The sequence below is a fragment of the Sarcophilus harrisii genome, chromosome 4 (genome assembly GCF_902635505.1).
Source record: "Sarcophilus harrisii chromosome 4, mSarHar1.11, whole genome shotgun sequence".
Lineage (NCBI taxonomy): Eukaryota > Metazoa > Chordata > Mammalia > Dasyuromorphia > Dasyuridae > Sarcophilus > Sarcophilus harrisii.
Window position 1 is genome coordinate 353,129,070 of NC_045429.1, and position 13,946 is coordinate 353,143,015.

General features: G+C 33.1%; 1 protein-coding gene across 1 annotated transcript in view; it reads left to right on the plus strand.

The window, feature by feature from the left end:
* The window catches only part of APPBP2 (amyloid beta precursor protein binding protein 2), a 55,340-nt gene extending 42,649 nt beyond the window's left edge, over positions 1-12,691 (plus strand). Inside the window, exons 7-13 of the mRNA XM_031966528.1 lie at positions 3,720-3,787; positions 3,932-4,037; positions 4,758-4,882; positions 6,277-6,362; positions 7,708-7,898; positions 8,336-8,501; positions 9,734-12,691. Coding sequence (XP_031822388.1) covers positions 3,720-3,787; positions 3,932-4,037; positions 4,758-4,882; positions 6,277-6,362; positions 7,708-7,898; positions 8,336-8,501; positions 9,734-9,987 — 996 coding nt within the window. The 3' untranslated portion in view covers positions 9,988-12,691. The remainder of the gene's footprint in view (positions 1-3,719; positions 3,788-3,931; positions 4,038-4,757; positions 4,883-6,276; positions 6,363-7,707; positions 7,899-8,335; positions 8,502-9,733) is intronic.
* The last annotated feature ends 1,255 nt before the right edge of the window (positions 12,692-13,946 follow it).

Here is a 13,946-nt window from a genome sequence, read left to right on the forward strand (position 1 = left end):
AAAAAAAGATTTAAAAACTTAAATAAGAAAGGTAGATGAAAAATAGTGTCTTAAAAAACAAAATATGCCAAATAGTAAAAATGGCTCAAAAATTCACTGAAGAGAATTTTCTCTCTTAAAAAGCAGAATTGTCCAAATAAAAAAAAGATGTACAGAAATTAGCTGAAGAAAAGAATTCCTTAAATAAGTAAAATTGGCCAAATGGAAAAATGAAAATTCACTGAAGTGATAATTCCTTAGTTAGAATTGGGCATTTGGAAGCTAATTACTCCTTGAAACTTCAAGAAATAGTAAAAATAAAAATTGAAAAGAAATGAAAAAGGGGAAAAAAATACGTGAACTATCTCATTAGAAAAGCAACTGACCTGGAAAACAGATCCAGGAGAGATAATTTTAAGGATTATTAGACTACCTGAAAGTAGCAATCAAAAAGAACCTAGATATCATCTTTCAAGAAATTGTCAAGGAACCTTTTTTGATGTATTAAAACCAGAGGGGAAAATGAAAATGAAAATACTCTACTGATCACCTTCTGAAAGAAATCACAAAATGAAAACTTCTAGGAATATTATAGCCAAATTCCAAAGCGACTAGCTCTAAGAGGAAATGTTGTAAACAGCCAAAAAGAAGCAATTCAAATTTCATGAAACCAGCATCATCAGGATAACAGAAAACTTAAAAGATCAAAGGGCTTAGATTATGGAGAGCAAAGAAGCTAGAATTTCAACCCCAGCTAAACTAAATGAAATCTTTCAGGGGAAAAATGAATATTTGATGAAATAGAGGGCTTTTCTGATGTAGAGATCAGGTCTGAATACAAAAATTTGACTTTCAAATACATGACTCAAGAAGCATAAAAAAAGTTAATAGGTAATAGAAATAATGAGACTCAATAAGGTTAAACTTTATATTTCTACATGGGAAGATGATTCTTGTAACTCCTAAGAACATTCTCATTAAGGCAATTAGAAGGAATATACCTAGAATATGATAGGGTGATATAAAAAAAAAAAAAAACCAAAACAACAAATTAAAAGGTGAGAAGTGTGGTACATTGGGAGGAGAGAAGAGTGGTAGAATGGGGCAAATTATCTCACATAAGAGAGATATTTACCCTATAGGAATGTTGGAGGGTAGGAAAGTGAGGGGAAGGGAGGAATGGCTAATAGAAAAGAGGGTAGATTAGGGAAGGCTGTGATCAGAAACAAAACATTTTTGAGGATGACAAGGTGAAAGAGGCAAGAACTAAATAGGGGAATAAAGTAGGTTAGAGGGAAATGATTTTTGTGGTGACAAAGAATTGGAAATTAAGTGGATACTTATCAATTCAGGAATGGCCGAACTAGATAAGCACGATATTTTCAGGAAAAACCTGGAAAGACTTAGATGAGCTAAACTCATCATAAAGTGAGCAGAAATAGAAACTTCTTTTTTCTCTTCCCATCCTGTGTTCTCTCCCCTCTCCTTTTTCTTTCTTCCTTTCTCTTCCTTCTCTTCTCTTTTTACTCTTCTCTCCCTCTCTCCTTCTTCTTTCCTTCCCTTCCCTTCTGTCTGTCCAGATAGGATGTTATACCCTTACTTACTGATATTCTGTCTAAGGGAATATAAATTTTGATCTTTGTAACCTCAAAAGATAACTTGGAGTTTATGGGCTACATACGTTTCTTGGGTTTGCCTTAAACCCAAATCACTCTGGTTCTCATTAATTGATCAACTATAGGTCCCAGGCCAGGTCCCTTGGTTATTGTTTGGGCCCAACTGGCTCAGAGTGAATGTAAATGCCATCTGTTTCCATTTTGTCCTTGAGTCTCCTCTCCCCACTCCCCCAGATTGATATTTATATGTTTTTTGACAGTAAGAGATGCCATTCTATATCTCCTTTCCTCCTCCTCTTCACCCCCCTTCAGTAATTGGGGTTAAGTGACTTGCCCAGGGTCACACAGCTAGGAAGTATTAAGTGTCTGAAACCAAATTTGAACTCAGGTCCTCCTGACTTCAGGGCTGGTGCTGTGGTGCTCTGTCCACTGCGCCACTTAGCTGCCCCTATGTCTCATTTCTTACCTTAGCCTTAATAACCAATTGGTCATTGCCTTTGTCAAACTGAGGCCTGAGTTTTAAAAGATGAAGATACTTCACTGCATTCAGAGCTGTCTCCAATAGTCTTGTTCTCTGTCTTGCCACTGGACCCAAAGGGCATTGGAGAAGAAAGTGAGGTTAAGGACTTTGCCCTCCCTCACTTAAATCCAATTCATTTACATATCAGTGGAAAAGACAGGCACCCCAGTAGAACTCCTAATTAATCAGGAGAAAGGGAATGCTCCATGAAGTGGGAATGCACCATTGACTGGCAGGCTAAATCCATAGAGGAATTTAGTATCTTTCTTCCTGTCTAGCTGTAAGAGAAGATATCTAGCTGAAGAGAAAGATACCACAAGGCAGAACGCTTTGGCAGACTAACCCAAAAGGGATTCAGCAAAGATGTCGGGGCTATAGACATGTTTATAATAGAAATTTAATCCTGGGGGTTTGACTTGGCTTTCTATTGGGTCCAGTAAAGCAAGGACTCAAGACCTCCATAGAGAGTGGGACTGTAAGGTTGAGCTGATCCCCATCAGTGCTCTTCCCTGCTTGCCTCAGGGAATAGTCTTATCAGTATTTCAAGCTTTCTCAACCAGCCCCAGGTCAGAGGCCTAGAACCACATCAGTTTGCATAACTGCACATGTATGCTCTCTATCAAATTCCATACCACCTCAGAGAAGGAGTAAGGGGAGAGAGAATTTGGAACCTAAAATTTTAATGTTAATTGTTTTTATATGTAATTGAAAAATATATATATACATTTTAAAAAGAAGACAAGATTCTTTTAGAAATACAATTTATTTAAATTGTTATCATTTTGGAATAAATAAGTTTGTAATTTCTAAAAACCTAAAAAGGGGATTAAAAAAAAAATCCCATTATTAAGGGGTAGTTGAATAGTGTAGTGTGGAAAGAGCACTAGCCTTGGAGTTAGGAAGACTTGAGTTCAAGTCCAGTCACCAAAATCTCATTTAAGAACCAGTTATTCTTGATCCACATAAATTTGTGCCAAATGCTAAAATAAAATGTAAATATACATTTGATCCAAATAAATGGTATAAAAATTAATGAATAGGAAAAAAATAATCACAAGGAATAGATTCATAAGAAGCTACCTTATAGTTCAAAACACATATAATAATAGGAAAAACTTTAGGAGCTTGCCAGAGGTTAATACAACAAATCTTAGAAGATTTGGAATAAAAAGAACATGTGGAGTGAAAATTAATACAATAGCAAAATAGATAATGGAATTTAGACTAAATATTGGGGGGAAAAGATTGTGAACTTCTGTATAGTTGGCTTGTGATTGTAAAAGTCTATGTAACATTTACTACATTGAACTTTGTGGATATCCTTGCATGAAGGAACCAACAATTTACATTATGGACATTATTTAGAATAGCCTTTTATTTGTGTTTAAGTGGGACTAGCTTGCCTTCCTGGCCTTACTATAAAATGTGTTCTTAAGTTTGCTTTTGTAAACAGCAGGTTTATGTAAATCATATTTTTCATGAAATATAATGTATATTTTACCAAAAAAAAATTGATTTTGTTCTTAAAATTTTCGTATTCAATATCAATTAGTTTAGCTACTTATGTTGAAGATATTTAATGGTTTTTCTTCTTCAATTTTTAGGCTTGTGTAGTAAAACGTGAATTTAAGAAGGCAGAACAGTTAATAAAACATGCAGTGTACTTAGCACGGTAAGTGACCATTGCTAAAAATACATTTCCATATAATAAATACAGACTAAAATGAAAATTTATTGAAAGTGTTGAGGGGAATATGGTATGCTTTAAAAATACATCCCTTAAACCTTTAGATTCTAATTTTGCATATTTTTACAGGGAACATTTTGGAGCCAAACACCCAAAATATTCGGATACACTGCTAGATTATGGATTTTACTTACTCAATGTAGATAATATCTGCCAGTCTGTTGCAATTTATCAGGTATGTTTAAAAATTCACAATTTTCCTTTAGTTCTTGGATTCCCCAAGTATAATTTATTTGCAAAGCCTTTGTTTTTGTAACTTCATATAGTTTGCAAATAATGGGCCTTGTCCAACTGGTAAGTAACCATTTTCCACGAATAATCATCTTTCAGTTCCCTGGAATAATTCTCTTAAAGATGAACACTTATTTCATTAGAATAGTTCCTGTTGTTAGATGAAAACCAGTATTATAATTAAGCCCTTGATATGATTAGATAGAAGTATTTTATTTTCATTTGCCTTGATAATATTGTTACCTATTAAATTTCATTCTATAGTTATTGTGTCTTTAAGATTATGGTTATCCTAATTGCTCTGAGCAAAACATAGCAATTATTAAATACGTTACCCTCCCTAAGAAACAGAACAAAGTTAGCGTCACAAAGAAGTTCCTGCCTTTTGAACATTTTTGTAAGTTCATATCTTATCCTTTAAGTCAAAATATCTTCAGAAATTAAGCATGAACACATGTGCCTTCAATTGTATTTTAAGAAACAGTACATTATCCTTTGTTTTAAAATGTAAGGAATGTAGTGTATACTACATAACTCATAAAACAGGAATAGTAATATAAAATTTCTTATAACCACATATACATAGCTTTTATGATTAACTAAATTGGATAGTGATTTGTGAGTATTCTTGATTAAGTAGAATTTCTTTTAACAAATATTTCAGACAGCCCTTGATATTCGACAGTCAGTATTTGGAGGAAAAAATATCCATGTAGCCACAGCGCATGAAGACTTGGCTTATTCTTCTTATGTTCACCAGTATAGTTCTGGAAAATTTGACAATGCACTGTAAGTATTTAAATTATTCTCCAGCAGAGGAAAAAATCCTGGAGGCCCACTGGAGGAGTAGTTTCAACTAATTCTGTTGGAAGAAATGTGTTTTACAAAATAAATTTGTGCTTCCTTATTTCCCCAAGTTGAAAGAAACTGCTAGAATAGTTGAATAGATTTCCTCCCCTTCCCATCCTTCTATCCCTTTATTCCCCCACCAGATTTGAACTGGGTTTCACATTCTAATTCTGCTATGGATAGGACCTATGTATCTTTGAAAGCAAGTATCTTATTAATATCTCTACAGACTGAGATTCTTAATATTTTTTTGCACTTTGAATGCCTTTGAGAGTCTTGGTGAATCTTATAAATCCTTTCTCAGAATGTTAAGTACATAAAATATGAATTACAAAGGAAATCAGTTATTATGTTGAAAGTTATCAAAATATTTTAAAAACAAAACATGGACACCTCTTTCAGATTAACAGCCCCTAGACTAGACATTATATCATAATAGTCACTTCTAAGATTCTCAGAAGTTGTGAGAATGCTTAGAATATATTTCTTTTAACATCAGCATAATTTGTTTAATTCTTAGGATCATCATTTTAGAGCTAAAAGGGAATTTAAAAGTTGTTCTAGGCTAATCTCTTCTTTTTTAGAGATAGGAAACAGGCCCAGAAAAGTTGTAATTTTCATAGGATCATAAAGCAAGTTCTTCATTTAGAGTTTTCATTTTAATAATAATATGAGACATTCGTATCCACATTTCTCAAAGGACACTGGGCACATATTCAATGGAAATTTTTTGCTGTTTTGCTGTAGCAAAAGGTATGAGGTGAATCTCTTTTGGACCTTGTGCAAAAAACTTAATTTTTACAATGATAAAAGAGCCCATTCATAAAATTATTTCAGGGGCAGCTACATGGCAAGTGGATAGAGCACCTGCCCTGGAGTCAGAAGGAACTGAGTTCAATTGAGATTATTTCTTCTGTTAAAGAGATGATTGTTTCTCTAGTGAGGGTCCTAAGGACAGTGTTACAAGTTTATTGCAAATAATTAAATGAAATTTAACAGATTGAGTGCCATTGCTTTCCTTTTCAATACCCTATTTCCCAACCATCATAGCATTACAGATTGAGGATTTTGTTTTAAAACTACAGACCTACATGCATACTTATTGTGTATCTAATTTATATTTTAATGTACTTAACATCTACTGGTCATCCTGCCATCTGGGGGAGGGGGGAGGGGGTAAGAGGTGAAAAATTGGAACAAGAGGTTTGGCAATTGTTAATGCTGTAAAGTTACCCATGCATATATCCTGTAAATAAAAGGCTGTTTTAAAAAAAAAAAAAAAAAAAACTACAGACCTAATTGAATGTAAAATATATGATTTAACTTTGTTACAGATTCCATGCAGAACGAGCCATTGGAATCATCAATCATATCCTTCCAGAAGACCATCTTCTTTTGGCTTCCTCAAAGAGAGTGAAAGGTACCTTTTCTAATTTTATTATTTAATAATTTAAAATAAAGGATTTATGGCATTTAAGATAAGGATAATGGCTTGTTTCTTTTGGTCTAGCTAGACAGGTTGCTATATATCTGCTTTTTTTAAATTGTTATATGCTAGACATTGTAAAATGTTATATTTTAAAAGATTGATTACAAAGTAATCAATTAAATTAGTTATTATTAATTAATTAAATTAGTAAATCAATAAAGTAGTTAAAACAGTTGCTAAGGAATATTATAGATTATATTTTCAGATTTTATTGGAGTAGTTATTTTTTTTTACTAATTGCATCAGATTATAAAATTGTAATTGTTTTACTTTCTTTTCAAGATTTCTTAAGTGTCAGACACTGGAAATAACCAATGTTAATCTTAATATTGAGTCATCTCAGTCTCATTGCAAAACATGTTGTCAAATTTGTTTTTGTACCTCTGGTTTGATCTTTTGTTGGAGCTACAGATAGTTGACTTCTTTAGTTTTCTTAGACTAGGCATAAAGTATATATATTTGATAGTTCATTTCATTTCTTTGATGTGTGGTTAGAGATTAGATGTCACAAGATGTGATTTCACAAGTTTTACTAGTGTTTTGCCAGTTACTCTTTTAATAGACATTTAAAATTTTTTTTTAGTTGTTCTTTTATGTAAAAAATAATCTCATTGATAAATTTACACTCAGACAAAATCCACTGAAATGGTTTTAACTAACAGTACTTAATTTTGCCCTGTGAAAGACTAAGATTCATGTACAAGACTGCATAAGTACACATTTGTCATTGTTTCAAAATGTGAGATGGAGATCAAATAGCGGCACATATTGGCAAATCTTACAAAATATTTTTTACTGTTGGATAACTCCAAATCACTGGCCTATTCTTTTTTTAAAAAAATTTTAAGAGCTTTTCTTTTTTAGTATGAAAAATGTGCTATTCACAAAGTTTTATTATGAAAAATATTAAAAATTTATTATGCCACAATTTTGCAGGCAGCATACTGCAATGGAAAGAACATTGAATAGAGTCTTGTTCCTATCTCACATATATTCACTGTTTGACAATTGGGAGGAAAATTACATTTTTCTGAACTTCACTTTTTAAAAAAATTGAATTTTTTTTGTTATACATGTATATTCATTTTTAAAATTCATATTTCTTTACGATTCCTGTCCCGAGAGTTAAGTCAGAACAAAAGGGAAAAACCACGAGACGAAAAAAACAAAACAGAAAAAGTGAACTTAAGTACTTTTCATAGATGATATGGATTTTTGAATGCTGTGATTATGATTTCTAGCTGTCAGATATAGTGATTTTCATTCTTTTTTTCAGCACTTATTTTGGAGGAGATCGCAATTGACTGTCATAATAAGGAAACTGAACAGAGGCTGCTTCAAGAAGCTCATGATTTGCATCTGTCTTCACTCCAACTGGCTAAAAAAGCTTTTGGGGAGTTTAATGTTCAGACTGCAAAACACTATGGCAACCTTGGGAGACTTTATCAGTCTATGAGAAAATTTAAGGTAAGGGTGTTTTGGCTAAAAAAATTTCTACCCTCTTGTACCCAGAACAGTGATTTTTGTCTGATTCATAATGCATTTTGTTTCTCTGGAACTAATATAATGATTCCACAGAAATGCATTTAAAATAATTAGCATGCATATTGGCAGCTCAACAGCTTCAGAATGAATGTTTGATGAACTTAATGGTTTCCCTTATGGGAGAAATTTTTTATTGGGTACAACAAGCTGCTGAACTTGAGAGCAAGTATAACTTAGTTGTTATATCTGGAAATTTTCATTTGAAAACCAGATAGCAGTTTGCCAGAGATTTTATACAGGGAATGCCTGCTTTAGGTAGGAGTTGGATTACACCTCCAAGTACCTTTTCTATTCTTTAAAAATCTAAAAATGCTGTGTGTTTCTATATTTTGATGAATCTTGACTTAATTATCTTTCAGGAAGCAGAAGAAATGCATATCAAAGCAATTCAGATTAAAGAACAACTTCTTGGTCAAGAAGATTATGAAGTAGCTCTTTCAGTGGGACATCTGGCTTCTTTGTATAACTATGACATGAATCAATATGAAAACGCAGAGAAACTTTACTTGAGATCAATAGCAATTGGTATATCATTTTAACTTTTTCCCACTTCACTGATTAAATTGAGCAACATGACATTTTTTATTTGAAGCAAATGAATGCATTTGAAGCATTTGAAGATCTATTAATCATTTTAGAGCTGCTGTGGATAGAAACCGCAGGAATATACAAGAGTCAGACAGTTTGCATAAATGGGACTCCTTTCCTTGACTTTTGGACCCAGTTTCTATTTACTGTATAATGTTCCAGCTTAATAAAGGTGGTAATTGACTAGTTTAAATTATTATTAGTATGTTTTAAAATAATTCTTAAATAAAAAAAAGTAACTTGCTTTAAGATCTTTTCACATTTAATAATTTTTTATGAGAAAGGACAGCTTATATTTAATATGTCCCTATTGTTCTCTATAGTCATTATTGAACTTCATATGGGGAAGGATAAATTTAGAAAACTGAGATATTTGGCTGCCTTTTTTCATTTGCTCTTCTATGAAGTTGTCTTTTTTTGATTATCAATTAAACATTAACACACCATTGGTAATTTAGCTGTGTAGAATTAGTTGTTGAAGTTATGGTAGTTTGGCGATATCCTTCAGACTATAGAAAAACTAATTTAGAGAATCTTTTTTTTTTTTTGTCAATGGCATAAGTAATTCAGACTTTTACACATCGGTTTCCTGACAGAGTCATAAAATAAACAAAAAATTTAGTTGAGTTTTCATCTTAAAAAAAAAAAATAGGAAATTCTCTTAATCTACTTTTTACATTGGTGAGCAATAACACTATTTCATATATGCAATAGATGTGATTCTATGATGTGTGGATTATATATGTATATATATATATGCATACAGATACATTTACATACATACATACATATACACACAGCAATATAGTTATAAATAAGATTACTCCATTTTGTTGTTTGCTAAAAGAGCTGGATGTAGCCCAGGGCCAAAGCCATCTTATGAACTAGAAGTTCCATGTTACTATTAGTTTTCCTTCTGCTTTCTTATAAAAAAAATTGTTTCTCATGTAACCACTTAAAGCAGTAGAAGTTAAAGCACAGAAATGATTAGATCTTTAATTAATGTCTCTGTGTTTGAATTCCTTTCAAAAGACTAAAACGAAGGCACCTGATACTATAAACTTATTTGTTCTTATTGAATACATAATAATAGTTTTGCCAAAGTTTCTTATTTTTCTTTTTTCTTTCTTTCTTTTTTTCTTTTCTTTTTTTTTTTTTTTTTTTTTTAGGGAAGAAACTTTTTGGTGAAGGCTACAGTGGACTAGAGTACGATTATCGAGGTCTCATTAAACTTTATAATTCAGTTGGCAATTATGAAAAAGTATTTGAATACCACAATATTCTTGCCAATTGGAACCGTTTGCGGGATCGTCAGTTTTCAGTGACAGATGCTCTGGAAGATGTAAACACCAGCCCGCAGTCCACTGAAGAAGTTGTTCAATCTTTCCTGATGTCTCAGAATATTGAAGGACAGAGCTGCTGAGGGTGAACCTCAATTAACCAATTTACCTTTTCCCAGATTCCGGGGGAATTCATACTGTGAAATCAAAACCATATAGTTTTCTGGGGCTGGAATTTGCGTTGAAACACTGGTCCAGTCCATTGAAGACCCTGTTTGGGTAACCCCTGTCTCACAGAGTGCCCGTAGGAATAAGCGCGTATTCAATTTCTTATCAGCATGTACAGCATGTGTAGTAGTCTGGCTCACATTTTCAACCTAGTAGAACAAACACCAGAAGATCCTATTTTTTTCTTTTTCAAAGGAAGTCATTTTGCAGAGAGCCTGCAAGAAAAACCCTAAATAAAACTATTTAAGAGTTTAAAAGAGTTGCATTCTTATTATGAAAGGATGATTTTAACAACTGTTTTTAACAAATAATTCTTCCATGTGGAGGTATTCAATACTGTATTGTAAAAAGATTTTATGGAAAACAGTCTTTATATGCAATATAGAAAAGTTAATCACAAATACTAATGAAAGAGAGATAATCCTGACTTAGGTTTGGCTGCCTTATCAAGGGGAGTAGAGAAGAACCATTCCAGAAATATGTTGTGAATCATACTATGTTGCAAGGGAAGGACTGTTAGATCATCTGAACTGGACCATTGTTGATCTGTAAGTAATAGAAGATCTGGTAGACCAGCAATCTTTGCTTTTTGGGTTTTTTTTGGGGGGGAAGGGGGTGTATTTTTTTTTTAAGGTTTTGGGATTTTTTTGGGGGGAAGGGGTTAGAATACAGCAGCTGCAAGACTCTAATGGTATTTTATGACAGGACCAGGAAGATCTAAAGAGGACCAGTCTTTATAGCCTGAGGTTATTTGGACCAGTGGCTTTAATTTAATATTTCTGCCCCTGCATATACACTTTACCAGTAGAATGATTTCATTTAGATGTATGATGATCAATGATATGCAAAAATTATATTCATGTAATAGATTTTTTTAAAATACTAGGAATGAAGTGTTGACAGTGGCATGTCTTTAGTAAGGTACACAATGTTGATGCCATAAGCAACCCTAGAAATGCTTAAATATCTACCACAGCCATCCCTCTCCCCTACCACTCACTTTAAATAAGCTTACCAGTGATTGAAGCAGGAACACATATACTGGCAAATAATTTTGTGGAAAAATCCAGTTCTGTGTATGAAGACTTCATCTTACTATACGTTTTGGAGCAGAAGGGGTCATTGAAGAGAGGGAGGTATTCCCCAAAAGCACAATAGGTCTTTTTGTGATGTTTCATTTCTGTAATGAATAATCATACAACCAGAAACATATTTGCTAGAAAAGCATCAATTATAAAATTCCCCTGACACTATATGCCTGTTTCACTAGCTTGTCTTAATTTTCGTTTGTTGGGTTTTAAGGTGATTTTTTTGGGGGGAAAAAAAGATAAAAGTTGGGTTATTTAATATTGAGGTAACATACAAATTTGGTGACGTTTGTCATGTAGCAATTTAGAAATAAAAAGGTCTTTTGCTATTACCTCAATTCTTATTATAGTGGCACAAATTGTGCTTCTATAGTTAAGCGTCTGGGTTTTCCCCCCTATTTTCAGGGGTTTCATGATTTGGCTGTTGAGATTTTACTCCTAGTTGAAGCTTGGAGTGATGCTTGTATGAGTGACTGTATTTTTGTTTTAGCATTAGGGGTGGGGTAGAAACGTACTTAAGGATCTCCCAAGTTGAGTGCAAAAAAAATAAAATAAAATGAATTAAATGATTTCAGACACTTTAAATTACTCAGCAAAGTTTTATTTTAAGTTACTATTTTGCGGTCAGTTTTTCATGGGGCTGGGGGCAGGGAAGAATAATGCAGGAAAGATTCCTAATAAGAATGGTATTAGTATTTAATACAGAAATTTGGTTTTACTCATTACAAAGGTGTCTTAATTTTTTTAAAATTACGGATCGATTGTATAGGCATATCAGCAAAACAATGTGGAACTGCTTCTAGTCATGCAGTCTGATGTTGAAAGCCAGCTTTTTATAAAACCCACTAGTAGTCTGTGTGCTTAAGACTGTAGTCTATTCAAGTTGTTCAGCTCTACCCTAATAGATAATTGTAATTATTTAAATTCCCCCCAAAAGATTGCATACAGGATAGAATCATTTGTTGCATTCACAACATAAAAGTGACTAATGTAAACTGTTTTTTAGCATGGTGTTCCCATGCTTCAATATGAAGTTTTAAAATAAGACACATATTGGGAACAAAAAGGGGGAATGGTTAGAGGGAGGGTTACACATAGAGAGAGGCTCAAAGAATTTAATCAAGCAATTTCCCCAAAATAAATTATTCTGTGATAAAATACTGATCCATCTAAAATCTTAGCTCAGAGGGTGACATTTCCAGTGATAGCATCAAATACCACTTCCTTTCAGAATAATGTCAGTATTTCTTGGAGTTTTTGCCTTTGTTCTCAAAGGATATGAAACTCAGACTTTAACATCACTTTAATGTAAGTTTATATGAGCTCATTTACATCATGATTTAATATAAATTTGCCCACTTTCAGAGAAAGAAAAGTTGAAAGCAAAAGGGACTTGTCAGTTTTTTTTTAGTAATTTCTGGTGTTAATGAAGAACAATTTTCTGGTAAGTGTAAGGTTTCACCTTTAATGGAGGGAGCATTGTATGATTGAAAGAGATGAATGTGATCATAATTTAAAAGAGTGACAGCCTCATTAAAATGAATAAAACTATTATGCTTACTCAGTGCTTGGAAAACATTTCACTTTTGTGAACCTCCCTAACAATTGTGTTATGTTGAGAAACTTTAGGGTTTTGGGGGAAGTTCCTCTTCATGAGTAGATCTAGTTCTTACCTTTCCCTTAATCTTATTTATTCCTTCTCTTCCCCAGTTCCCCATTTGACAGTTAGCACTGCTAAAGTTGAGTGTGTTAATAAATACTCATTTAATAGCACTAGTTCAATTCTAGACAGCCCTCTATTAAGATTAAGGGTTCATATAAGTTTCTTAGGCTGTTGGCCGTTCCCACGAGCTAGTTGTATTTCAGACCATTTTTACCACCTATCACCAACAAATCTCTGCCGCTGCTTTGTAGAAGGACACTACCATTTGTTATCTCAATACCTGTTTAAATTTATTGCACACAAAATGGGTTTTTATTTGTGGGGGTAAGGGAAAAGATTTATAAGTTTTTGTTGGGCCTAACTTGTTAGGAGAGTGTTTTTAATATCCTAAAAAATGATTCCCCCAAATGCTGAATTGTGCTGCTTCTATAGTACCGGGAAATATATATTCTATTTCCTGTTATCCCATGTGCTGACAAAGTACTGGGCAGAAAACACAGGCCTAAGACATGATTCAAGCTGCTGACATTAACTTTATTTGAAACAAGAATTCAGTGAGTAACAAAGGATATGAGCTACTCCCTGGTTGCAAATTCCTATGTTTTGTTGCCTGTGCTGCTTACAAACTGCTATTCATGGCAAAAAATACTTTTTACTAGGAAAAATGCTTATTTGAAAGTCCAGATTTCCTTTTGGGGTTTATTTTCTTGTCACAGAAATGAACACACATTTTAACTTTTGGCTTTGGAAAATTCTTGCCAAGAAACAAAAATGGTTGGAAAAACCCTGAAATCTAGATTAATCACCACATTGAAGAGCATTAAGTATGCTTTTGTCCCCAGATCTCAGGAAAGTTTTAGGCAGTGAAACCAATTTTTCCCTGTTGGTGATTTTGAAGGAGTGTGCTTTAGGATTTTGTTTTTAACAATACTGTATTTTAATTGCAATCTTAGGTATCTATAGCATGAGTGGCCTTAGTGAGTTTGTTGAAGTGCACATTTTTTTCAAAGGTAAATTTTAAGATGAAAATAAAGTGTATGTGTGTATATACACATATATATGTGTGTATATACATACACATACACACACACACACACACACACACACACACACATATATATAT